The sequence below is a fragment of the Gallinula chloropus genome (genome assembly GCF_964237585.1).
Source record: "Gallinula chloropus genome assembly, chromosome: 13".
Taxonomy (NCBI): Eukaryota; Metazoa; Chordata; class Aves; order Gruiformes; family Rallidae; genus Gallinula; species Gallinula chloropus.
In genome coordinates, this window is record NC_140098.1 from 14,097,225 (window position 1) to 14,120,857 (window position 23,633).

A 23,633-nucleotide genomic window follows, 5' to 3' on the forward strand; every position below is an offset into this window, starting at 1 on the left:
GCCAGGCTGTTCTGGGGCTGGGGGTGGGGATGCCTGGCGAGGTGGGGGGGCAGTTGGTAGGGGATGGGAGTGGGGAATGGGGATGGGGGGGGCGAGATTTTCCCACGGGTCCCCAGTGGGGTGGGGGCACGGCTCGTGGGGATGCTCAGGCAGGGGGATGCCCACGCTTGGGCAGCAGGATGCCCACCGACACTGGGGCAGGGGGATGCCCACCCACACTGGGGCAGGGGGATGCCCACGCTCGGGCAGGGGGATGCCCACCCACACTGGGGCAGTAGGATGCCTGCGCTTGGGCAGCAGGATGCCGACCCACACTTGGGCAGGGGGATGCCCACGCTTGGGCAGCAGGATGCCCACCCACACCGGACAGGGGGATGCCCACCGACATTGGGGCAGGGGGATGCCCACACCTGGGCAGCAGGATGCCCACACTCGGGCAGGGGGATGCCCACCCACGCTCAGGCAAGGAGATGCCCACCCACACTGGGGCAGGACGATGCCCACCGACACTGGGGCAGGGGGATGCCCACACTCGGGCAGGGGGATGCCCACCCATGCTCGGGCAGGGAGATGCCCACCCACACTGAGGCAGGGGGATGCCCACGCTTGGGCAGGGGGATGCCCACCCACGCTCGGGCAAGGAGATGCCCACCCACACTGGGGCAGGGGGGTGCCCACGCTTGGGCAGCAGGATGCCCACTCACACTGGGGCAGGGGGATGCCCATGCTTGGGCAGCAGGATGCCCACCCACATTGGGGCAGGGGGATACTGCGTCAGGGTGAAGGGGGGCAGTGGGATACCCCCTCCTCCCTCCCCAGCACCCTCCAGCCCAGCTCCCCTCCCTACCCACTCAGGAACAGCCACGCTGCCCAGGGGCAGCCCACTGGGTTTATTAGCCAGGGTGGTGGGGGGCATGTACAGAGTGGCCGTGCCAGCCCGCGGCGTTGGGCACCCCAGCATCGCCGACGCCTGCCCGGCGCGGCCAGGGCTTGGCACAGAAGTGGGGCTGGGGGAGAGGTGAAGTCCGGCAGGTCCAGGTGCCCCGTGGTGGGGTCCGTTCCCATCCCCTGAGGGGCCGTGCCAGTGTCCTGCCAGCAGCAGGGATCGGTGGGGCTGGCAGGCACGCCGCCATGCTGCCGGCCCTCGCCCACGCCCGGTCCATAAGGTATATAAATATAGAGGCTGTATGTATACATCCTATGTATATATGTACATCCAGGTGGCCCCTATAGCGGGGTCTGCGCCGGGGTGGCCGGCACCCCCCTCGTGGGACCCCCTCACTTGTGCCAGGAGTCGCCGTAGAGGGAGCGTGCCTTGGCGCGGCGCGGCGCGGCGTTGAGGACGGCCACGCTGCGGCGGCTGGAGCAGATGACGTCGGTGACGAAGCCGGCGCAGTCGCTGCAGATGTCGCGCAGGACGGAGCCCTGGGCGTAGATGTGGGGGAACTCCTCTTCCACCCGGCGCCAGCACGTGCCCGGGAGCGCGCTGCGGCACAGGGCATGCGGTCAGCCCAGGGAGGAGGAGGAGGAGGAGGAGGAGGAGGAGGAGGGGGTGGGGAGGAAGGCTCAGGGCCGTGGGACTCACTGGAAGGCGTCTCTCCGCCACAGCGGCAGGGCTTTGGCCAGCAGAGAGCCCGGGAGGCTCTCGAAGCCCAGCGCGTAGACGGGGATGTGAGCCAGCTTCTTGGAAGGCATCTTCATCTGCCAGGTGATCCGGTGTCAGGGTGGGACAGGGGCAGGACTGGGACAGGGATGGGACTGGGACAGAGGCAGGACTGGGACAGGGATGGAATGGAGACAAGGATGGGACTGGGACAGGGATGGGACTGGGACAGGGCCAGGGATGGGACTGGGCCAGGGATGGGACTGGGCCAGGGCCTGGGATGGGACTGGGACAGTGCTGGAACTGGGACTGGGACAGGGGTGGAACAGGGACAGGGATAGCACAGGAATGAGGATGGGACTTGGACAGGGACAGGGATGGGACTGGGACAGTGGTGGGACTGGGACTGGGACAGGGGTGGAACAGGGATAGCACAGGAATGAGGATGGGACTTGGACAGGGAAGCAGGATAGGACAGGGACAGGACTCTGACTGGGACTGGGACAAGGATGGGATGGGGACAGGGATGGGACTGGGATAGGGATGAGACTGGGACTGGGAGAGAATGGGGATGGCACAAGGACTGGGACAGAGATGGGAAAGGGGTGGCACAGGGACAGGGATAGCACAGGAATGGGGACGGGACTAGGACAGAGAAGCATGCTAGGACAGGGACAGGACTGGGACTAGGACAGGGATGGGACTGGGACAAGGAAGAAACAGGACAGGGAAGGGACAGGGCTGGGACAGGGATAGCACAGGAATGGGGATGGGAGTGGGACAAGGAAGCAGGATAGGACAGGGACAGGACTGGGACTGGGATGGTACTGGGACAGGATGGGGATGGCATAAGGTCTGGGACAGGGGTGCCATAGGAATGGGGATGGGTCTGGGACAGGGAAGAAGCAGGACAGGACAGGGACAGGACATGGACAGGATGGGGACAGGGGCACTGTCCAGAGCCAGCCCCTTACCTTCAGGCTGCAGGAGCTGCAGACAGACCTGGGGACACAGAGGGGGGTCGGTGAGCGGGGGCCGTGCGGGCGCCCTCCTTCCCACCACCCTCCCTGCCCCGCGGTGCGGGCGCGGCGCGGCGCTCACCGCTTGCAGAAGAGGCAGGCCGCGGGCCAGGAGAAGAGGGGGAACTTGGCCCTGCAGCAGCAGCAGACCTGTGGGCACAGGAGGGTGAGAGCCGGGGGCCGGGCGGGCGGCGGGCGGCCCCTCCGTCCCCAGCTCCCACCTTGCCCTTCCGCAGGCTGCTGTACAGCTCCTTGCTCTGCAGGAACTTCTCCATCTCGGCCTTGACCAGCACCCTGCGCACGTTGATCATCTCCTCCACGGTGAGGGCCAGGCTCTCCACGGGATGGCTGAACTCCTGTGGGCAAGGGGGGGATGTCAGCCTGGTCTGCCATGGGGCTGTGGCACAGGGTGCGGCCTGGAGCATTGCTGTGCCATGGGCAGAGCCTCCCAGCACTGGCACAGCGTCCCTGGTGCTGGCAGAGCAGCCCCAGCACGGGCAGAGGGTCTCCCAGAACAAGCACCAGGCATATGTGGTGTGCCTCCAGCCCCACATCCCACGCAGAGGGAGCGGGGAGGCCATGAGGACCCCCCAGCCACCTTGTGCTGGATTGCCACATGCCTGTGGTCACACTCACATGGTGTCTCCAGTCTTGGTGTCCCCAGCCCTGATGTCCCTAGCCCTGACATCCTCACCCTGGCATCCCCAGCCTCAACGTCCCCAGCCTCAATGTCCCCAGCCCCGATGTCCTCAGCCCTGAGGTCCCCAGCCTCAGCATCCCCAGTCCCAAGGTCCCCAGCCCCGATGTCCCCGGCCCCAAGGTCCCCAGCTCCAAAGTCCCCAGCCCCAGCATCCCCAGCCCTGACATCACCAGCCCCATTGTCCCCAGCCTCACAGCACTCACAAGCCAGAGGTGCTTGGAGCTGGTGCTGGGGGCAGCGCTGGATCCATCCTCTGGCCTCTCCTCCACGGCGCTGAGGGCAGCCCTGGGGGGTGCTGAGCTATCCAGACTTGGGTGGCAGCTGGCAGGGACAGAGCCTGCGGGGAGGGACAGGGTGGCCGTGGCAAGGCCATGCTGCCCAGTGCCACCCCTGGGGACAGGGGGAGGTGGTGGCGTGGGGCTGGGGACCCCCAATGGGTACCTGAGCGGGGCCGGGGCTCAGGCTGCAGCGGCTCTGTGTCCTGGGGCACGTCCTGGCTGCCCCCCATCTGGCTCTGCAGCTGCGCCAGGTCCTGCTCTGAGAAGGAGCGGTCCCGCTTCAGCGGTACCTCCGTGCCTGGAGAGTCTTCCTCCTGCAAGGTCACAGGGACTGTGTCACCCTGGGGACCCCCGTGTCCCCCTCCCTCCCAACTGCCTCCCTTCACTTGCCTCAGAGATGTTCATCTCCTCCATCTCAGCCAGGGTGGGAGCCTTGAGCAGGACGCGGGGCCGTGGACACGCCGGCACGGCGCTCACCGGGCACCGGGACAGCTCGAGGCAGGAGCTGGAGGCCAGGCGGCCCGAGCAGGCGTGAGGGATGCAGGGCAGGGAGCTGTAGCCTGGGGATGGGGACGTGGCTCAGTCCCGGCATGACAGGGACCTACCTTGGTGCAGCCTGGCACGGTGGGGAGGGGATGCCAGTACCTTTCTGGCCGCGGTACGGCATCTCCACAGGCCGCAGCTTCCTCTCCTGCCTGATCTCCTCCAGGATCTTCTCATGGAGCGTCCTCTGCTTTTGGGGCAGGGGCCTCAGCCGCCGCTCTGATGCCTGTGGGATGGATGGATGGATGGATGGATGGATGGATGGATGGATGGATGGATGGATGGATGGACGGATGGGAGCTCAGCACTTGCCACAGCTCAGGGCTGGGTGGGAATGGCACCCGTGGGATCCACCAAGCCACTGAGGTGTCCCAGCACCGGCACTCACCTGCTTCAGTGGGGGCCGGGAACGGATGAAGTCGAGGATGAGCTCGTGGGCATCCTTCTTCACCCGGGGGGGGATGTCTCCATCCACCTGGGAGGGGGCAGAGGGGCCGCGGGCGGTGTCAGTGCTGGGGCCGGTTGCTGGCAGGGCGGTGGGGCAGGGGTCTGGGGATGGGGATGGGGGGCTCAGCCACACTCACCATGACCTTGCGGAGTTTGTAGTTGCGGGCGCGGATGTCCTGCATGAGCATCTCGAAGGGGGTGAGCTGGTACTCGGTGGGCAGGGGGTTGAACTGCTTCTCCTGCACCTTCTTCAGCTTCACACCGTGCCGCAGCTCCCGCATCAGCTGCACCCACAGACGGGCCTGGAGGGGCACACATGGAGGGGCGGGGGGACACACAAGGCATCAGCTCCCACGCAGCCCCGGCTCAGCCCCCGCGCCCGCCCGCGCTGCCGTACCCAGTCGGTGTTGCGCAGGCTGCCCAGCTCCGCTGCCGGCCGCTCCTCCACCTCCTCATCCTCCTTCAGCTTCTGCAGCATCTGCCGCAGCACAAGACACCGTCACCTCACCCGGCACCACCAGCACCCAGGGTCCAGCCGGGACCGTGCCGTGGGGCCGCAGCACCAATGGGCACCCCAAAGCACCCACTGCCAGACATCCCTGCTGGCACCAGCCCAGAGCAGGCAGGAGCTGGCAGTGCCAGGGCACAGTGCACCAGGAGAAGGGTGCATGGCTGAACGCCAGCAGCCCTGGTAAGGGTGGGCAGAGGGGAGCACTGCGCTCACCCCGGTGTTTTGGCCGCAGGACAGTGCTGCTGGGTGCCCGCACTCACCTCCTTGGCATCGCGGATCTTGGCGAGGAAGGCTTTCAGCTCCACCGTCTCGGCAAAGAGCGCCCGGCACACGGCCTGGTAGTGTGCCTGGGCCTCAGCGGGATCGGCCAGGCGGGCGGCACAGCACCGCATGGCCTGCCCGAAGGTGCGCACGGCACGGGGCGGCCCTTCGCACCCCTCCTCCTCCTCCTCCTGCCCCCCGTAGCCCTCATCGGCCGTGCCGCAGCCGCTGTCCTCCGAGTCGCTGTTGGTCATCAGGTCGATGAGCTGCTCCAGCCGCGGGCTCAGCTCCCGCTCCTCGTTCTCATCCAGTCCCCAGTCCAGCGCCCGGTAGATGGCAAAGCCCAGTGACTGCACCATCTGCAGGGAGACGGCACTGGGTTGGCCCTGGATGGGTCTCGGCACCGGCTATGCCAGTGAGAGCCCCTTGGCACACAGGGGCCAGCTGCCCCCCTGCATCCCCTCAGCACTTGGGGCTGGGTCTCATCTCCCCGCTGCGCCCCAAGACCCATCACTGCGGGGCGAGGGGGGGGGTAGCCATGCCCATCCAGGGACCCCTGTGCTTGGGGGGGGGGAGTCACCAGGAAGCTGCAGCGGGGCTGGGTGGGAGGGAGTCGACAGGAAGCGTCCAGCCCCCACGTACCTGGGCTTCGGCAGAGGGCGTCAGCAGCGGGGGCAGCTCTGGGGGAAAGAGGGCAGAGTCAGCACTGGCACCCCCAGCCCTGGGCTGCGGGCACCGGCAGCATGGGCACCGGCAGGCAGGGATGCAGCAAGGACCGGTAGAGAACTCCCAGGACACTGGGCAGGCGCCGGGCTGCGGCGCTGAGCTGTGCCCAGCCAAGGATGGGGCTTTGCCCAGGATGTGCTTGTGGGCAGCTCGAATGGCCACGGGAAAAGCAGCAGGGGAGGCTTTGGCAGTGTCCCCAAGGGCAGTGCCCCGGGGTCCCGGCTCTGCTTTCCCAGCGGCAGCCGCAGAGCCCCAGCTCAGGAGCACTGGCCATTAGCTATCCATTTAACTGGTCGATGCGGCAGCCGCGGGGACGTGCCGGCTGCGTGCCAGCCACGAGCCCAAATCACTCCCGCACCCCCAGGCCCTGCCTGGCTCCCACTGCAGTGTCAGCCCCGGGGGAGGCTCTGCTCCAGCACGGAGCATCCCCTGGGCTCCATCCGGTGCTCAGACCCACCGAACCGTGTGCCAGGCTGGTGTCACTGCCTGCTGAGGTGCTGGAAGGCGCCCGGAGCCCTTCCAGCTTTGGGCTTGGCAGTGAGGGGCCCAGCTTCGTCCCTGAGGGGGTGGTACAGGAGGGCTTTGGGAGCCGGAAGCGGCGCAGTGGCATCAGCTCTGGCACAGCAATTGCGGCGGCTCAGGGAAGGGTGTGGGGCCGTTCCCATGTGCAACCGGCAGAGCTGGTGTGACCGCACCATGCCCGGCCGTCACGGGCACGTGCCGTGCCTGTGCGTGGCCCTGCCCGGGGCACAGCGCTGGCCACAGCCATCCTGCACACCGCCGCCGGCGCCTGGGGCTGCCTGCGCCCCTCTCCCCATCTCCCATCTCCCCCAGCTCATCCCCCCGACATCCGGAGCATCGCCTGCCTGGCACCCCTGCGAGGGCAGGGGGTGACACCACAGCACCCTGCCCTGCCGCCCCCGACAGCGCCGAGGATGGGGTGTTGTCCCCAGGGGTGCTGCCCCCCCCCGCAGGGCGAGGCGGGCGAAGCCGTTCGCCGCGCTCTGTTATTAGGCGCAGGGGTGCTCCGGCATCGCTGCTGGCAGCCGGCCGAGCCTAATGACAGCCTGTAACCACCACAGCCCTGCCCAGCAGCGCCAGCCGCCCGCAGAGAGGGCACGGCCGGGAGTCCGAAGGTCAGGGACGGGGCTGCCCCAAAACACCACTCCCGGGGGCTGGGGGAGGCCGAGGGCCCGGATGGGGTCCTGTGGTTCCACAGGCGTGTGGGGTCTGTGTATGCAGGTGTGTTCAGGTGTGTGTGGGGCTGTGGGGGTGCCTGTCCCCGTGACTGTCTGCCCTTGCCATGTGTCCTGCCCCTGTGGGCTCGCTGTCCTGTAGCCCCATGGCAGGTCCCAGCCCAGTGAGCCCGGCACCCATGGGTGACCCTGCTCACCCCACACCCTGGGTCTGGCCTTACTAGGTCACTCAGCAAGGCCCTGCTAGTGCCAGTGCTGGTGCCACACCAGCCGTGGACCCCCGAGCCCCCAGCCCACCACCTGCACCAGTGCCCACGGTGCCAGCGATGGTGCTGGCTGTGCCAATGCCGGTGCTGGTTGCCCCTGCTGCTGCTGGGGCTTGGACTCTGCCCGTCCCTGCCGGGGCCGGGGCCTCCTTCCTGCCCCCGGGGCCGGTGCCGGGCCTCTCACCCATCCTCCCAGTCTCTCCAGTGCCGCACCCCCGCAGCCAGTGCCCCGAGTGCCGCACCGATCCCCCGCTGCCAGTACTGGCGACTCCAGTGCCTGTTCCCCCCTCCCGGTGCCGCTTTCCCTACCCATCCCCCAGTGCCGGTACCGGTTCTCCACCAGCTGCCGATCCCCCCCCCCCGCGCTGGGGTCGCCGCAGGTGTGTGTCCCCCCCCCATATTCCTCCCACCCTCCTCCCCCGCTGCCGGTATCCCCGGTGCCTCCGCCGGCCTCCCGGGGCTGGCGGCGCTGTGCAGCACCCCCTACCGGCGCCGGTGAGTCCCGGTACCGGCGACCCCCCGGTGCCCGCAAGCCCCCGGTGCCGTCACCCGCCCTTCCTTCCCGCGCGGGCGTTGCCGTCGCCAGCCCCACCCCGCAATCTCTTACCGGGCGGCGGCGAGGGAAGGACGACGCTACCGTCTCCGCGGAGGCGGATGTCGGAGGTGCGGAGAGGGGCGGCGGGGGCGGCGGGGGCGGCGGCGGCGGCGGCGCGGCAGCTCTGGAAGCAGAGAGCCCAGGCCTGCTCCTCGTTCAGCGGCTGCTCGTAGCACTTCAGCACCTCCTCCAGGGACAGCTCCCGCGGGGCCCCGCCGCCCGCCCGCGCCATCGCCCCATCCCCGCGCTGCTGCCGCCGCTGCCGCCGCCGCCGCCGCCGCCGCCGTACGGGCGGGCGGGGCCCTGTGGAGGGGCGGGGGGAGCGGAGAGGAGCGGAGCGGCTGGCGGAGGATCGGACCGCCCCCGCGGCTCGGCCACGCCTGCGCCACCGCCCCGCCGCCGCCCGGGGCGCCCACCGGCACCGGACGGGACGGGAAGGGAAGGGACGCGGTGGCGCCGAGGGGCCGGGACGGATCGGCTCGGGACGGTTCGGTTCGGCACAGCACAGAACGGCTCGGTACGGCACGGCACGGCTTGGCTCGGTACGGCTCGGTTCAGCAAGGCTCGGCTCGGCTCAGCACAGCTCAGCTTGGCAAGGCTCAGCTTGACTCGGCTTGGCACAGCTCGGTTTAGCCAGGCTCAGCTCGCCCCGGCTCATTTCGGCTCGGTACAGCTCGGTTCCCCTCAGCAGGGCTCGGCTCAGTCCATCGTGGTGCAGGATGCGGGCGCAGCGTGTGTACCGGGCAGGATGGGGTGCTGGGTGCTGGGTTCCTGTTGTGGGGCAGATGGGGGGGTGCGTGGGGTGCAGGGCACGTGATGGGGTGCAGCATGCAGTGCCCAGGAGGGGTGTGGGGTGCTGCTGGGGGGACACCCCCACCCTTGGGATGCGGGACAGGGTGGGTATTCCAGGGGACACGTGTCACACATGGGGTGGGTGGGGAGGTTGCAGGGACAGGAAGGCCTTGGGGACATCACAAGAATGACGAGGCCCTTCCTCACCAGCACCCTCGGGCATGTCCGCAGTGGGGTGGCTGACCCACCCGGCCCGGCACTGCAGAGGCTGCCGGGGAGGTGGGGAAGGGACCAGGCTGGGCTGTGACACTCCCGGGAGGGAAGGAGAAGGGCTCTGGGGGCTGGGGCACAGTCTGGGCACGGCCAGCAGGCCCTGAAGGCATGGGGCTGAGGAGCTGGAGTTTCTAAGGAGGTGACATCCCACGGGGACGTGGTGGGGGACAATGTCCTGCAGCCACTGGGAAAGGCCGGCGTGGCGCGGCGCCGATAGCAGGCTCACACTGCAGCACCCTTGGGGTGAGCAGAGGACTGCCAGCCTCCCAGGAAAGGTCAGCTACAGCTAATTACAGCTCTGGTCATGATGAACTTCCCATTTCCATGATGGAATGAGTATAAAGCCCTGCCTTGGCTCCATTAACCCATGACCACAGACCAGGGCTGCACTGGGAGAGGGATGGAGCTGGCACACAGCCACTCATCCATCCCACATGGCCAAAGAGCTGTCCTGGGGCTGGAGACCTCTGGCAAAGAGTTTGGGAAATGCCCTCCAATGCCCATCCCAGCAAACCTGGGCAGTTTCAGTTCCATCTTCAGGGAAAGAAATGGGATGACAGAGTTGGGTGGCTGGGAAACGCAGGCCTGCGCAGTGCAACGGGGTTTGGGAAGGGCAAAGATGGCAACAGGTGATCCAAAGTGTCTGTGCGCTTCTGGAATGACTCAAAGTCACCATCACCAAGGCGAGAGTGCATTGCAGGGGGTCAGGGCACCTTGCAGGGGGTCAGGAGCGCATTGCAGGGGGTCAGGAGTGCATTTCAGGGGGTCAGAAGCACATTGCAGGGGGTCAGGAGTGTGTTGCAGGGGGTCAGGGCACATTGGAGGGGGTCAGGCGTGTGTTTCAGGGGGTCAGAGAACATTGGAGGGTGTCAGGAGTGCATTGCAGGGGGTCAGGGAACATTGGAGGGGGTCAGAAGTGCGTTGCACGGGGTCAGGGCACATTGGAGGGGATCAGAAGTGCATTGCAGGGGGTCAGGAGCACATTGGAGGGGGTCAGAAACGTGTTGCAGGGGGTCAGGAGGATGTTGCAGGGGGTCAGGGCACATTGGAGGGGGTCAGGAGCACGTTGCAGGGGGTCAGGGCACATTGGAGGGGGTCAGAAGTGTGTTGCAGGGGGTCAGGGCACATTGGAGGGGATCAGAAGTGCATTGCAGGGGGTCAGGAGGATGTTGCAGGGGATCAGGGCACATTGCAGGGGGTCAGGACCGTGTTGCAGGGGGTCAGGAGGATGTTGCAGGGGGTCAGGGCACATTGCAGGGGGTCAGAAGTGTGTTGCAGGGGGTCAGGGCACATTGGAGGGGATCAGAAGTGCATTGCAGGGGGTCAGGGCACATTGGAGGGGGTCAGGAGCGCGTTGCAGGGGGTCAGGGCACATTGGAGGGGGTCAGGAGCGTGTTGCAGGGGGTCAGGAGGATGTTGCAGGGATCAGAAGTGCATTGCAGGGGGTCAGGAGGATGTTGCAGGGGATCAGGGCACATTGCAGGGGGTCAGGAGCGTGTTGCAGGCGGTCAGGAGGATGTTGCAGGGGGTCAGGGCACATTGCAGGGGGTGAGGAGCAGTGCCAGATCCCCACGCTCCGGATGGGAAGCCCCACGTGCTGCCGGTGGCAGCGGGTCCGTGCCGGGCCGAGCCGGTTGCCGGCTTCACCGCGCCCTGCACACCTGCCGGCGCCTGGGGACACAGCCACGGCGGCACCGTCGGGGATGGGAGCGGGGAGGACACGCGGCGTCTGAAGGCAGCGACCGCCCAGCCCTGCAGGATTGATGGGAAGGCCCTGGAATTACACAGCACGAAGCTTTTTTTTGCTTAGGGTAAAACTCTTAATTAAGGTGAAATCAAGATGTAATTAAAAGCTACTGTCTGGGGAAGAAAATCAAACAAAAGCCAAGTGTGTGTGTGTATGGGGGAATACAAGGAGAAATGAAAGAAGTTGGGGAAAAAAGGGGGGAAAAAAAGAGAGGTTGGGAAGGGGTTGTAGGGCACTACGGGAGGGGAATGTTTCCCGACCCCCTGCTACCTGGCACGGAAGCAGGATGTGCCCCAGTGAGGCGGCTGCGAGCTGGGATGGAGGGCAGAGCCCTTCCCCAGCAGCAGGTTTGGGTTGTTTGTGGGCACTACGTGCACACAGGAGTCATCATGGCATGCAAAGGATTTCCTTACAGAGGCAGGGAACCCAGGGTGAGCGCAGGGAGCACCCCCGGGCTCAGAGGCACCCGTCTGCCTTCCTCAGATGCTGCAATAAACTTGGGGCCATGAAAAAGAGAGAGTTTTGCAGGGTAAAAATCTTTTACTGCCGGGGAACAGATGCTGCAAGAGCTCCCTGGCCTCCTCCCTGTATGAATAAACCCTGGGGCACCCCAGAAACCAGAGCCCTGGGTCAGCCCCTGGGATGGGTGATCCCTTCGGCGCAGCACGTGTGCCCAGCCCTGAGCTCCTGGTGAAAGGGATGGAGCTGGGGGTGCTGCTGGGCAGCCCTGACTTCCCTGAGCCTGTTCTGGACAGGAAAGCATGGTGGATGGGTGTGATGTTGGAAGAAATTGGGATGGATCCTGCAAATCCTGCACCCCGTGGGGTCAGTTTTATTGGAAAGGTCGCTGAGATGATGGGGTTCCACGCTCCCCTCATCCCTGTTCAGCCAGGCAGGCCGAGCCTTTCGCTCCACAGGGGAATGACATGAGTGAGCCCAGCAGCATCCCTGTGCTTCCCTACCTGGCTCCAGAGCTGCTGGTCCCCTGCTACCACCTCTGGGCTGGATCCTGCTCTGGGCGCAGCAACGCACTGCAAGGGCTCAGGGGCTGGACAGACAGAGACACTGAATCACTGAGCGTTTGTTACAGCTCTGTTTCTTTTCCAGAGTCTTCTTCATTAACACTTTAATTAAAGCCATCTCTCCACTCAGCACACTCCACAGCTCATGTGCTGGGGCTTTGCTTTGTTGGCTCCCCAGCCAGCACTGGAGCTCACTGAGCCAAGCAGGGCATGGAGAGCACAAAACCCCCCCTGACTTTGATGTGACCCCTGAAACCTGGGGCTGCCACAAACATGATGACAGAGCTGGGGCTGGAGAACAATTTGGTAATGTGATTCTGCAATGGGTTTCACTCTGTCTCAAGGTTCAGCATCACAGTGACTTTCTGCAGCCTCCCTGGCATGCTGGCTGTGGCAACCCATCATGCCACCAGTGCCAGAGCCAGAGCCTTGGCCACTGAAGGGTCTTCCTCTGTCTCACATCAGCAAGTGCAGGCGACTCACTGGCTCAGGGCCAGCACTGCAATCACAGAATCACGAGGTTGGAAAAGACCTTTAAGATCATCAAGTCCAACCGTTCCTGTCCTGTGCTAAACCATATCTCTAAGTACCTCATCAACACATCTAGGGATGGTGACTCAGCCCCTCCCTGGGCAGCCTGTGTCACAGCCCCACAACTCTGCCAGGGAAGAACTTTCCCCTCCCAGCTGAGCTGACCCTGCCCTGGGGCAGCTTGAGCCCATTGCCCCTTGTCCCAGCTCCTGTCCCCTGGCTGAAGAGACCATCGCCCACCTCTCTGCACCCTCCTGGCAGGGCAGTGGAGGTGGGGAGAAGGTCTCCCCTCAGCCTCCTCTTCTCCAGGCTCAACACCCCCAGCTCCCTCAGCTGCTCCTCAGAGGATTTGCCGTCCAGCCCCTTCCCCAGCCTGGTTGCCCTTCTCTGGACTCACTCCAGGACCTCACTGTCCTGATGTGAGGAGCCCAGAACTGGACCCAGCACTCGAGCTGCAGCCTCACCAGTGCCCAGTCCAGGGGCACAATCCCCTCCTTAAATCAAAGCACCCCGCGGCCCAGCGCTCCTGAGAGGAGAAGCTGCGGCCCCCCCCCCCCCCCCGGCTGCCGGCCCGCACCCGCCTCCTGCCCCGGGCACGTATAGGGAACCCCAGCGGGAACCCCGGCCCGTTCCCTCCGCGTCCTTCTCCCCCTCAGCAATGCCCGGCTGCCCGTGCCGCTGCTCCCTCCCCCCGGGAGGGCCCCTCACGCCCCGCCTCACCCCGCCGGGACCTCCCGCCCTCACCAACATGGCGCCTCCCCTGCCGCCTCAGCCAAGATGGCGGAACGCTGGGCGGGACCGCGCCCCTCTCCTCCAGCCAATGAGCGGCGGCGGCCTCCCTCAGCGGCCAGCCAATGGCGGCGCAGGGCGGGCGGGTTGGTTTGGCGGGAAGCGGCCGCTATGGCGGCTGCGGGCGGGACGACATGGCGGGACCTGCTGGGTAGGTGCGGGCTGGGGCGGTGCCGGGGCTCAGCGAGCCCCCCTGGCCTGGCGCTGCCTGCGGGGACAGCAGAGGGGAACGGAGGGGTGGGTGTCCCCTCATACACCCCTTGTCTGGCGTGTGCGGGGCTCCCGGCAGCCCCTCGCCTCAGCCCTGCTCCTCCTGGCAGCCCGTTGGCCTTCGTGTGGCGGCCTCTGCCCTGCGGCGGTGCGGGGGAGCGGGGCAGGCGGGCTTGCTGTCGGCCCAGGGCCCTTGGGGGCCGGCGGCTGACAGGCTTTCGGCTGCAGAGCTGCCTGGAGCAGCCCCTGTGGCGGTGCCCAGCACTGGGCCTGTCATGCTGCAGCCTAGCAAGGCTGGAGCTGCCTTCCCCCTGGCCCTGTCCGTGGCCGGGGCCGCCTTCCCCCCCTGTCCGTGGCCGGGGCCGCCTTCCCCCCCCTGTCCGTGGCCGGGGCCGCCTTCCCCCCCCTGTCCGTGGCCGGGGCCGCCTTCCCCCCCCTGTCCGTGGCCGGGGCCGCCTTCCCCCCCTGTCCATGGCCTGTGCCGAGCTGTGGTTATAAAAGAACTCCCAACCTCTCAGCAGGGAGAGCCAAGAAACGAAAAAGCACCTTTGGGAGCGAAGCAGAGCTCCAGGAAGCGGTTCTGCGCCTTCTGGATCGTCATCAGAACCTGAGTGACCTCCTCCTGGAGGTAGGAGCAGTATGGGGGGTGAAACGCTCAGGCTGGTGGTCCTGAGACTTCCCCAGGGCCCTTCCTAGGGCAGCTGGAGAATGAATCCCCCAGGGACACAGGTTTTATTACAAGCAAAAAGGAAAAACAGCACTGTGGGAATAAGCTGAAGTTTAGCAGTCTGTGTTACAGAAATTAGATTATTTCCCCCCCTCCCTTATTCCTCTGCTTTATTAAGACAGAGGGAAAAAAATATTAGATATGGCTTGGATTTGGGGCAGAGGGAAATCCAGCACCTTTGTTCCTGGAGCAGAACTGGCTTCTGGTGAATACAGGGGAAAAAAATAAAACAGGAGCGAGACTCTTGGGTTTTCCCTGAGTCACCACCCATCTCTGGGGGATTTAACTGAGAAAGGATGTGAGGTTTTGATGCATTTCATCAAACATTTATGTTGGTGTGGCTTCACTGAAGGGTCTTGAAAGACAGAAATCCTGGTGGTGCTCCTGCTGTTTGTTGGGTGCCTGGGGACAAGTGTCTTTGACCTGTATCTTCTCTGCATAAAATGAAGATAACTGTACTTAGGTCTCTTGTAAAGTGCCCTGGAATCTCTGGTTTGCCACCACCATGCAGGAGCTTGGTGTTAAACTCACTTCAGTGGCTCCAGCCCCCAAGAATGCCAGTGCTGCTTTAGAGGAAATGGGTCTGGAAATGTGTGTGATCAACATCTGAGGCTGTTAATGGTTCTGTTTGGCTTCCAGGTGGAAGGTTCAGCCCAGCCAGGTGGACAGGGTGGTGTGGAGCACCAGGAAGTACCGTCAGAATCATTTATAGGTGAGAGAAGGAGTTTCAGTCAGAGGCAGGTGTGGGAAAGAACTTTATGTACCGAGTTTCTGCCTGTTAAATTCGACCCCAGTTGTACTTTTCATTGTTCTGGTCTCCCATTTGGCCACTCATTTCTTGTCTGGTGATAAAACCACTGGCAAGGTCTGATTGTTAGATATTTTGGTTACTTGAAAGAATTACTGTGAGCCCCCCAAGACTGAAATACAACAACCCCCTCAGCAGGGCTGTCCCACCTCTGCCCTTGGCTGTTCGGCCCCTTTTTTACCTACAGTAAAGGAATGATACATGGAAACCTTAGTTTTTTTCCTGTGCTGTGAGCTTTTCTCATTGTTGGTTGTTTGGTTTTGGTTTTTTTTAGTCTCTGTTCTGCAGGAGCAGGCCTCCAGGTTGGGTGTGCCCACAGCAACCTTGGCAGCCAAAAATGCTGTTATCAGCATGGAGCGGATCTGCCAGGCTCCGGGAAGCCCCTCGCGAGCTCCGCTGCTGGACCTGGACCAGAGGGTAAGGGGGAAGGTTTCTATCTACTGTATCAATAAACAGTGCTGTGAGGTTTGGCTTTAATCCCAGTGTATCTGCTGTGGTAAACTCCACCAAACATGTAGGAAGGACCTGATGGCTCATGTCAGTGTCTGATACGCACACAGGAGCGCAGCGGTCTTCCACGTGGGAAAGCATCTGGCTCTAACAGCTTGGAAACCATAGGGTCATAGAATGGCATGGGTTGGAAGGGACCCCAAGGAGCACAGAGCTCCAACTCCCTGCCACAGGCAGGGACACCAACCTCCAGGCCTGGAGCTACACAAGGTTGCCCAGGGCCCCAGCCAACCTGGCCTTGAACACACCCAGACACAGGGCACCCACCCCCTCTCTGGGCAGCCCCTTCCAGCCCCTCACCACTCTCTGTGGAAAGAGCTTCCCCTTAATAACTAATCTAAACCTTCCTTCCTTTGGTTTTAATCCATTCCCCCTTGTCCTGCCATTGTCTACCCTTTAAACAGCTGATTCCCATCCTGTTCCTCTGCTCCCTTCAGGGACTGGAAGGCTGCAATGAGATTCCCCCACAGCCTTCTCTTCTCTCCTCCAGGCTGACCCAGCCCAGCTCCCTCAGCCTCTCTCCGTAGGGGAGCTGCTCCAGCCCTCTGATCATCTCTGTGGCTCCTCTGACCCCTCTCCAACAGCCCCACATCTCCCTTGTGTTGGGCCCCAGCTCTGGACACAGGACTCCAGCTGGGGCCTCCCCAGGGCAGAGCAGAGCAATGATGTGTTTGTCTGTTAAAGTGCAGCTTTTGTTACACAGGTCCCTAAGCAGCTCCTGTGTCCCCACCTCTGGTGTACCCCAGCCTTCCCTGGCGGGGTGTGGTGCTTCCTGCCCTCCTTTATTGCTGGTCTCAGTGTGCAGCTCAGCTGGGGTGCTGGTGGCTGTCAGTACAAAAGCTGTGCTCTGACTGCTGGGCCACAACACCTCTGAGGGTTGGCAGCTCATAAGGTGAAAGGTCTGGGCTCTGCCTGTGAATTCCCCCTGCTGTTCAAGCCTTTAAAAAGCAGTTAATGGGGGGAAAGCATGGAATTGTTTCTCCAAGAATGTATAATTTACAAATGAAGCTATTTCTGCTTTGTTCTGGGGGCGGTTCCAGAAGAGGCTGTCTGGCTTGCTTGGAGTGGTCAAGGATTTGCTGGCAAACAATGTATTCTGTCGCTCCTTCTTCTGTCAAGAGCTGTGGAAAATGAAGGTGAGAACTCACAGAGGGATGTTGCTGCTGCCTTGCAGACCGTGGAGGCTTCACCTGTGAGGTGTGGTGCTGTGTTTTCCACCCCCCACTCCCATGAAGGGCAGGGATAACTGTCAGACAGGCTGGTGTCACCTTAATGTCCCTCGGTGGTGTGTTTGTGTGACCCAGGGCTGTGGGGATCATAGAATCATAGAATGGTCTGGGTTGGAAGGGACCCCAAGGGTCACAGAGCTCCAACCCCCTGCCACAGGCAGGGACACCAACCTCCAGGCCTGGAGCTACACAAGGTTGCCCAGGGCCCCAGCCAACCTGGCCTTGGACACCCCCAGGAACGGGGCACCCACCCCATCTCTGGGCAGCCCCTTCCAGCCCTTCACCACTCTCTCTGCATAGAACTTCCCCCTAATATCTAATTTAAACCTTCCCTCCTTCAGCTTTAGTCCATTCCCCCTTGTCCTGCCATTATCTGCTCTTTTAAAAAGTTGAATCCCATTCTGTTCCTCTGCTCCCTTCAGGGACTGGAAGGCTGCAATGAGGTCCCCCCACAGCCTTCTCTTCTCTTCTCCAGGCTGAGCGATGGGCAGCACACAATTCCATATGAATTTTAGGTGAAGCTGTTTCTTGGGTGAAATCACACAGATTATAGATGTTTGTTACTGCAGACATGGCAAGCTAAAGAACTGCTAATTGGCTACACACACTGTTCACACCACACTGATTGGTTAGTGATTATAACGGGTTCTGATAAGCCTATCTTCCAGCTACACATGGTTAGTTTACCTTTGATGTCCAAAAGCATCTGCACAGCTGCTGTTATGACCATGTATTATGGCTGGTTCTTGACATACTCCCAAATCCCTTCCCACAACTCCTGCTTGCTTTAGGGCAGTTTGTCCCCCCTGTCTTCAAGGCCGCTGTGTTTTGAGAATGTGATTGCCAAAAACCTCTCAGCATGAGGAACTTTCCTGCCTCATGGGAACACAAGGGTATTGTCAGGGCCTGTGTCTGCTGTGAGGAGAGCCAGGCTGCTGGCAGGCCTGCTGCCTTCTCTGACACAGGGGAGCCTTGCCACTGCTCATCCCAGCGCTGGCTGGCTGCAGCCATGATCTCCTGTGAATGACTGTGGTCTCTCTGACCTCTGGAAAGCAGGGACTGTGTTAGTAACAGTGGGGATTTGGGGTTTATTTAGTTTGAGAGGGAGTTCAGTGGGAGTTTCCTCACCTCTACAGTGGGTAGTGCTTCTTCTGAAGAGGGTTTAATAGCAGTTTGGAAGCAGGTGAATTATTAACTCTGCAGGGCAGTTTCTGCAGAGGGGTGGCAGCATCTTGGTGAGCAAGCATTGGGTTTTGGGGAGCTGGGCAAGCAGTGCTCTTGCCTCCCTGAAGGAGATGTCTGAGGCTTCCTGTCTGTACTGAGCATGGCTGGTCCTGGCTAGGAACCAGCCAGGAAGGGCATGTTGATGCAGTGCTGGAGTTACAGCACTGGGAATGGGATTAACCTCCTCTGAGGTGGCACTGCAGTTAGTTGAAGATTTGGGATCATGGTTTTCTTTCCTATTTAGCTTCACTGCCCAACTGTTATCACTGAACTATGCCAATAACTCTCACAATCAGCTGGTGTCTGGGTTTGCTGCCTGGGCTGAGCAGTCCAGAGGGATTAACCAGGCTCCCAGCTGGCTGTGGGGTGGCACAGTCCTTTCTGTGCTTGGCCAGCAATACCCAGTGTACTGCTGGTGTTCTGGTTCTCTGCTGCATTTATTTGGGGAGGATGCTAAGCTGAAGTGAGCTCACACAGAAAATGGCTTGAGAGGTAAAGGATAGCAAGATACCAGGTTACACTGCTTCAAACTTGGCTTGATTTCACCTGGGAGGTTTGTTCTGTTAAGATAAGTGATGCTCTAAGTGGAGTTAAGGGCTTTTTGTGAGCAGGACAGTTCTGGCTGCTCTGGTGGGAAAGAAGGAAGAGAGACACGGATCTGATCTGCCAGGATAAAGAGGTGTGTTCTAGTCTCAAATATCCCATCCTGGGCTGAAAATAGAACCCTGTGTGTTCTGTAGGCTGATTAAGATCTCCTCAGTCTTGGATAGACACAGAGATCAAGTGCTGCTGTGTAACTGAGATTGTTACAGTAAAGAATTAGCTTGTTGAAGACAAAGTGTGTGGGCAACTCCAGGGTCATGTTAAGAGGCAGCTGCTGGTCACTGCAGGATGCTCCTGGGCTTCCTCTCCAGAACAGCTCCTATGCCCAAGGCTCCCAAGTACCTTTAGCTTTGGTTTCTGTGTGGAGCTGGGATGAGCAGGTTGCTGCTGCTCCCTTTTCCCTGCCAGGTGCAGCCTGCAGCCCTGTTTTGCTGGCACAAAGCTTGCTCCAGGACATGGTATTCCAGGCAGGAGCTGGAAGGCATGCTGCAGGCATGAAGGGTGGCAGTTTCCTTGGTGTGGAGGCGATGCCTGGTGCTGATCTTGCTGACAGAGCCTGGTGTTTGGGAGCAGCACTGCCTGAGCAGTGTTGTGTTCTCCTCTCTGCCCGTGTGGATGTGGTGTCTCTTCCTGTCATCTCCTATTAGGAAATGAATTTGAGAGCAGAAACTCCCTTCACCAAGACCAATAAAGAGTTGATAGGCTAAGCAACAATTTTCTAATCTACTTCTGGATCTGAATTAACAAGACTTGAAGCTCTGTGGTGTTGCCTGTTTTCTGGGATATCCACAGCTCCTTTCAAAGGTGCAGAACCAGCGTTATCCTGGGGGGACAGAGATGGATATACTTGTTACTTGACCATTAAAATGTAAAATAATGATGCATCCACAACCCTAAACCATTCACAATTTGTAGGGAGGAAAAATCAAATGTAATCTTTCCTCATCTGGGGCTTTTCTACATTGTCATTGTAAAATCTGAGTAAGTTCTGAGTAGTTTGAAGAAATGGAATAGAGGGGTGGGTTTTTTTTTTTCTGTATGATTTATGTTAACCAAATGTTAACTGCTAATGGCAAAATGCAGACACTGACCTAATTGTGGCATCTCCTTAGGACCCTCCAGTGCTGGAAACAGTGTGGCACCTGCACAGAGATGGCATCGTTGGCCTGGGAGAGCTGCTGGAGAGGTGAGCAGAGGTTTATAGGTTTGCAGATGTATTTAATCTCTTAAAGCCTATTGAAATGTAAGCAGGGATTAGCCATGAGTATTCTGGACTGAGATTATGGTCAGATGCTGGCAAGTGATCAGATTAGCAGGACTAAAGGAGTTGCCCTGGGTCTCAGAGGTTACCCTGGGTTAATTAGTGCAGTTGAAGGGGCGGAGGCTGGTTGTTGATGGCTGCCCAGTGAGGGAGAAGGTTGGGTGAGAACCACAGCCTCAGACTGGCCTGGCTGATAAGTTTTATCTCCTGCTTGGGTTCCCTGAAGCAGGCAGCTGCTGTGTGGGAGAGGACACAGTTCCCAGCTCCTTGCGTTCATCTGGCCGTGCCGCTCGGGGCTGCTTTGGGAACTCTCGTTAAGCCTGTAGCAATTAACACTGGTCTTGATGAGCAGCCTTGTTTTGCAGAAGCTGCGTGCTTCTGTCTTCAAAACCTCACATTTCAGTAAGGTTTGGCAGAGTTAATCTCCAAAGAAAAGTTATTCTAAGAATTGATTTGTCTTTAATTTGTATTTACCCCCAGTCCGGAGCTGACAGCTCAGCCCTGTTACCTCTTGTGAAGCTCAGTGGCTCTCTTGCAGCATTGAGGGGAACACTGCAGGGAGCTTTTAGGCCTTTGATATGGGTTTACTTGTCTGTTGAGGGGATAGGAAAAAATCACCCACTGTACTTCAAATTTAAGGAACCAAAGGGACTGATTAAGAGCTTAATTATTTTTCTCTTAAGCATTTTCATCCAAGTTTCTTAGAAACAGGAGCCAAAGTCATTCTTCTAGCAGTATTTTCTAAATGGAAGTGCTTTGATGTTGGAGATGGGGAAATACTTGACCATACAATTTCACACACTTTTTTTATCCTTTGGATGTGTTTGTTGTAGAATCGTTTAATAAAGCTCTTGCTGGCCCAAATGTAAGAAATTAAATGCCACATATAGGGCAGGGAGTGCTGCACAGACAGCTCTTCCCTGAGCCAGAGAGGCTGGTGGGTGATACAGCCCAGAATCACAAAGAAAGGGCAGAGGGATTGAATGGAACCTGCTTCTCTCTGTCCCTAGCGCCCCGTCTGTCCCTGCTGCGGTGGAGTGGCTGTGCCCTGGGCTCCGTGGGCTCTGCGAGTGGGCGCAGGAGCAGCAGGAGCCCTGTGGGGACCTGGAGCTGGCTGGGCACCTTCTCTCAGGCAAGGCTCTCAACTGGGTGCTGGGCTGTGCAGGCTGCAGCAGGGGCAGCTGTCAGCAGGGGGGTAGTGCTTTCATGTTCTTGCCCCCCTTGCAGTGAGGGAAATATGTATTTATATTGGTGTATTTAGCAATTTGTCTTTCCCTTGCAGAAATTCAAACCAATTCTCTTTATCCCCTTGAGTTACAGTACCACAGGGAGGGGTAACTGGGGAGTGTATGGGGCTGGGGCTGGGTCATTGAGAGCGTGATGCTCCTGCAAGCTGTTGGAGATGTTTTGGACCAGGAATACTGAACTGTTCCATTTCCCCCTGTCATTTTCTATTATTTGGAGGGGGAGTGAGTAGAAAAAAAATCCCCACCCAGTTAGATTGAAGAGCTGTAATCAGACCTTTGGGTGAGTGCAGTTGGTCAGGTACAGCCCATATGGGTTCTGCAGCAGAGCATCAGATCCATAAATTCTTTAGTCTTTACAATCCTTTTACATTTCTTTCTCCCTGCCTGTTCTAAGTCCTTATGGCTGGGAGTAATTTTATTCCAGGAAAATAAATGAATCCTGCTGTCTGCTGTGTAGTGAGTGATGCTTTTCAGGCACCTGGGAGATGGGCACGGGGGGTCTCTATTGAAGGGGGAGGCTGAAACACTGGTTCCTTCTTGTTTCACAGACTTTGCCATGGTGTTTCTTCAGAATGGCTTTCCACCAACCTCAGAGCTGGGAAAGCAGCTGGAATTCAAGAAGGTCCCCCATGTAAGGACAAAGGAACCTCTTGGTGAAGGGTTGCTTTAAGAAGAGTAGATCCACTGTATAGCTCTATATCTGTGTATGTGCTTAGAGCAACAGAGAAGGGTGGTGGTTGGGGTGCTGGAAGGAGTGAGGAGGAAGTGGTGAAACCAGGACAAAGCCTCTTGTGGAGGTTTTTCTTTTTAAATGAAGAATTTCTCCAAGAGGATGTGCCAAAGGGTTTGTAAACTTCCTGGGTTGCACCTCCATGGCTCTCTTATTCCATTTGAATATGAGGGATGGCCCCTGGTAAGCATGGGGAAGGCTTGGCTTTGGTCTCTTCCACCTCCAAAGCCTGAGCTTAGCTTTGAGAGGGACAGAACTCTTTTCTTTGAGACAATTTGACTTTTTTAAAGAGTAACTGTATCTCTTTTAAACACTAAACTGTTAATTTGTCTATTTTGAACAGATCTGTCACGACGTCTTGCAAAGGATGCTGGCATGTAAGTGTGTTAGTGACTCCCAGCTTTGCTGCTGTCTGGTTTGTTGCTAAATCTCTCCAGAGGAACCCTTTCCCTGGGATGGTTTTCTGCTGTGGCACACAATCCTGGTGTCCCTGATTTCTCCTTCCCTTTTGCAGTGTAAAATGGGTGCAGCCTCTTCTCACGCTGCAGATAATTCCCTGCCTTTTAGGCTGGCTCATGCTGATGCTCCAGGCTGCATTGTCGGGGTGGTACCTGAGCTGGTTTTTAACAAGCCTGATGGGCAGCAGTCCAAATCTGTCACAGCACAGAGCTTAAACTAGGAGAAGCTGCTCTGCTTAGTGAATTAACCTCTGAATTTACCAAGTTACATGCAAGGCAGCTCTTTTGGTGGCTGGATTTGCAGAGTGATACTTTGTGAAACCTTCTTTCTCTTCTTTTTTTCTCTTTTTTTCTCCTGAGAAAACCCATCTGAGGTACATGTGTGGGGGTTTAAATACTGAGCCATCCCATGGACAATGTGCCTGGTTCTGCCTGGGCAGCCCTGATGCTGCCACCTCCCTGAGCTCAAGCTCAGCAGTCCCTGATTTGCATTGCAAATCCCGCTGTGGAAAGACAAAAAACAAGAGTGGGGTTTTTTTTTTGTGTGTGTCTTGTGTCACAGATGATCTTTACAGCACGTTGTAGGGCAGAGGAAGGGTTGGCTGACCCCTCCTCACGTTCTCTGACCCCTCCTCACGTGCCCCACTCTGGTGTATTAATATAATCCCTCTCCTCAGTGCCAGCACTCTTCTTGCTGGTGCTTCAGCAGCATGTTTGGTGCTGCTGCAGAGCTTAGTGTTTTGCCTCTGCTGAAAGATGTCTGGAAAACTGGGATGTGACACTGGGATTGCACCTGCCCTTCTGCATCGATCCCCGTGGGCGCCGCCAGCCCCATCCCTCACCCTGTCTGCAGGCAGGACCTTGCCAAGCAGCTCTAGAAAGGGAAAGGCACAAGAGAAGCACTCTGTAAATCAGTATGGATGAGTCTCCTCTCAGGTGGCCCTTGAACAGTGTTGGTGCTTGCCAGACAACCCTTACAAACACAGGGTGAGGGGGATTGTGGAGGGAGAGAAGCAGGCTGCTGGCAGCCAGGCGGGAGGCTGCACTAACCTGCTCTTCATTCGACCTTCCTGTTGGAGCAGCCTGTGCTGCTGCTGCTGCCTGACTGCAGTGTCTGCCTGAAGAAATGCATTCAAGGAGTTTTGTAGAAGACATTTGTGCTAGTGAGGGGGTCTGGCTCAGCTTTGAGGGGGTCTGGCTCAGCTTTGAGGGGGTCTGGCTCAGCTTTGAGGGGGTCTGGCTCAGCTTTGAGGGGGTCTGGCTCAGCTTTGAGGGGGTCTGGCTCAGCTTTGAGGGGGTCTGGCTCAGCTTTGAGGGGTTTTGCTTA

General features: G+C 59.8%; 2 protein-coding genes across 2 annotated transcripts in view; one reads left to right on the forward strand and one right to left on the reverse strand.

Moving 5' to 3' along the window:
• Positions 1-892: 892 nt before the first annotated feature.
• Positions 893-8,377, reverse strand: SPIRE2 (spire type actin nucleation factor 2; the record flags this gene model as incomplete). Its single annotated transcript, XM_084269930.1, is given in 15 exon segments — positions 893-1,486; positions 1,586-1,701; positions 2,578-2,605; positions 2,705-2,772; positions 2,844-2,978; positions 3,526-3,659; positions 3,764-3,942; positions 3,944-4,160; positions 4,246-4,369; positions 4,532-4,618; positions 4,728-4,892; positions 4,988-5,068; positions 5,362-5,721; positions 6,005-6,042; positions 8,158-8,377. Coding segments are annotated over 15 exon segments (2,160 nt in total). The 3' UTR covers positions 893-1,278.
• Positions 8,378-13,410: 5,033 nt separating this feature from the next.
• The window catches only part of FANCA (FA complementation group A), a gene marked incomplete at both ends in the record, with an annotated part of 38,921 nt that continues 28,698 nt past the window's right edge, over positions 13,411-23,633 (forward strand). Inside the window, 9 exons of the mRNA XM_084270070.1 lie at positions 13,411-13,450; positions 14,028-14,137; positions 14,876-14,948; positions 15,319-15,461; positions 16,595-16,690; positions 19,723-19,796; positions 20,882-21,003; positions 21,667-21,749; positions 22,192-22,225. Coding sequence (XP_084126196.1) covers positions 13,411-13,450; positions 14,028-14,137; positions 14,876-14,948; positions 15,319-15,461; positions 16,595-16,690; positions 19,723-19,796; positions 20,882-21,003; positions 21,667-21,749; positions 22,192-22,225 — 775 coding nt within the window. The remainder of the gene's footprint in view (positions 13,451-14,027; positions 14,138-14,875; positions 14,949-15,318; positions 15,462-16,594; positions 16,691-19,722; positions 19,797-20,881; positions 21,004-21,666; positions 21,750-22,191; positions 22,226-23,633) is intronic.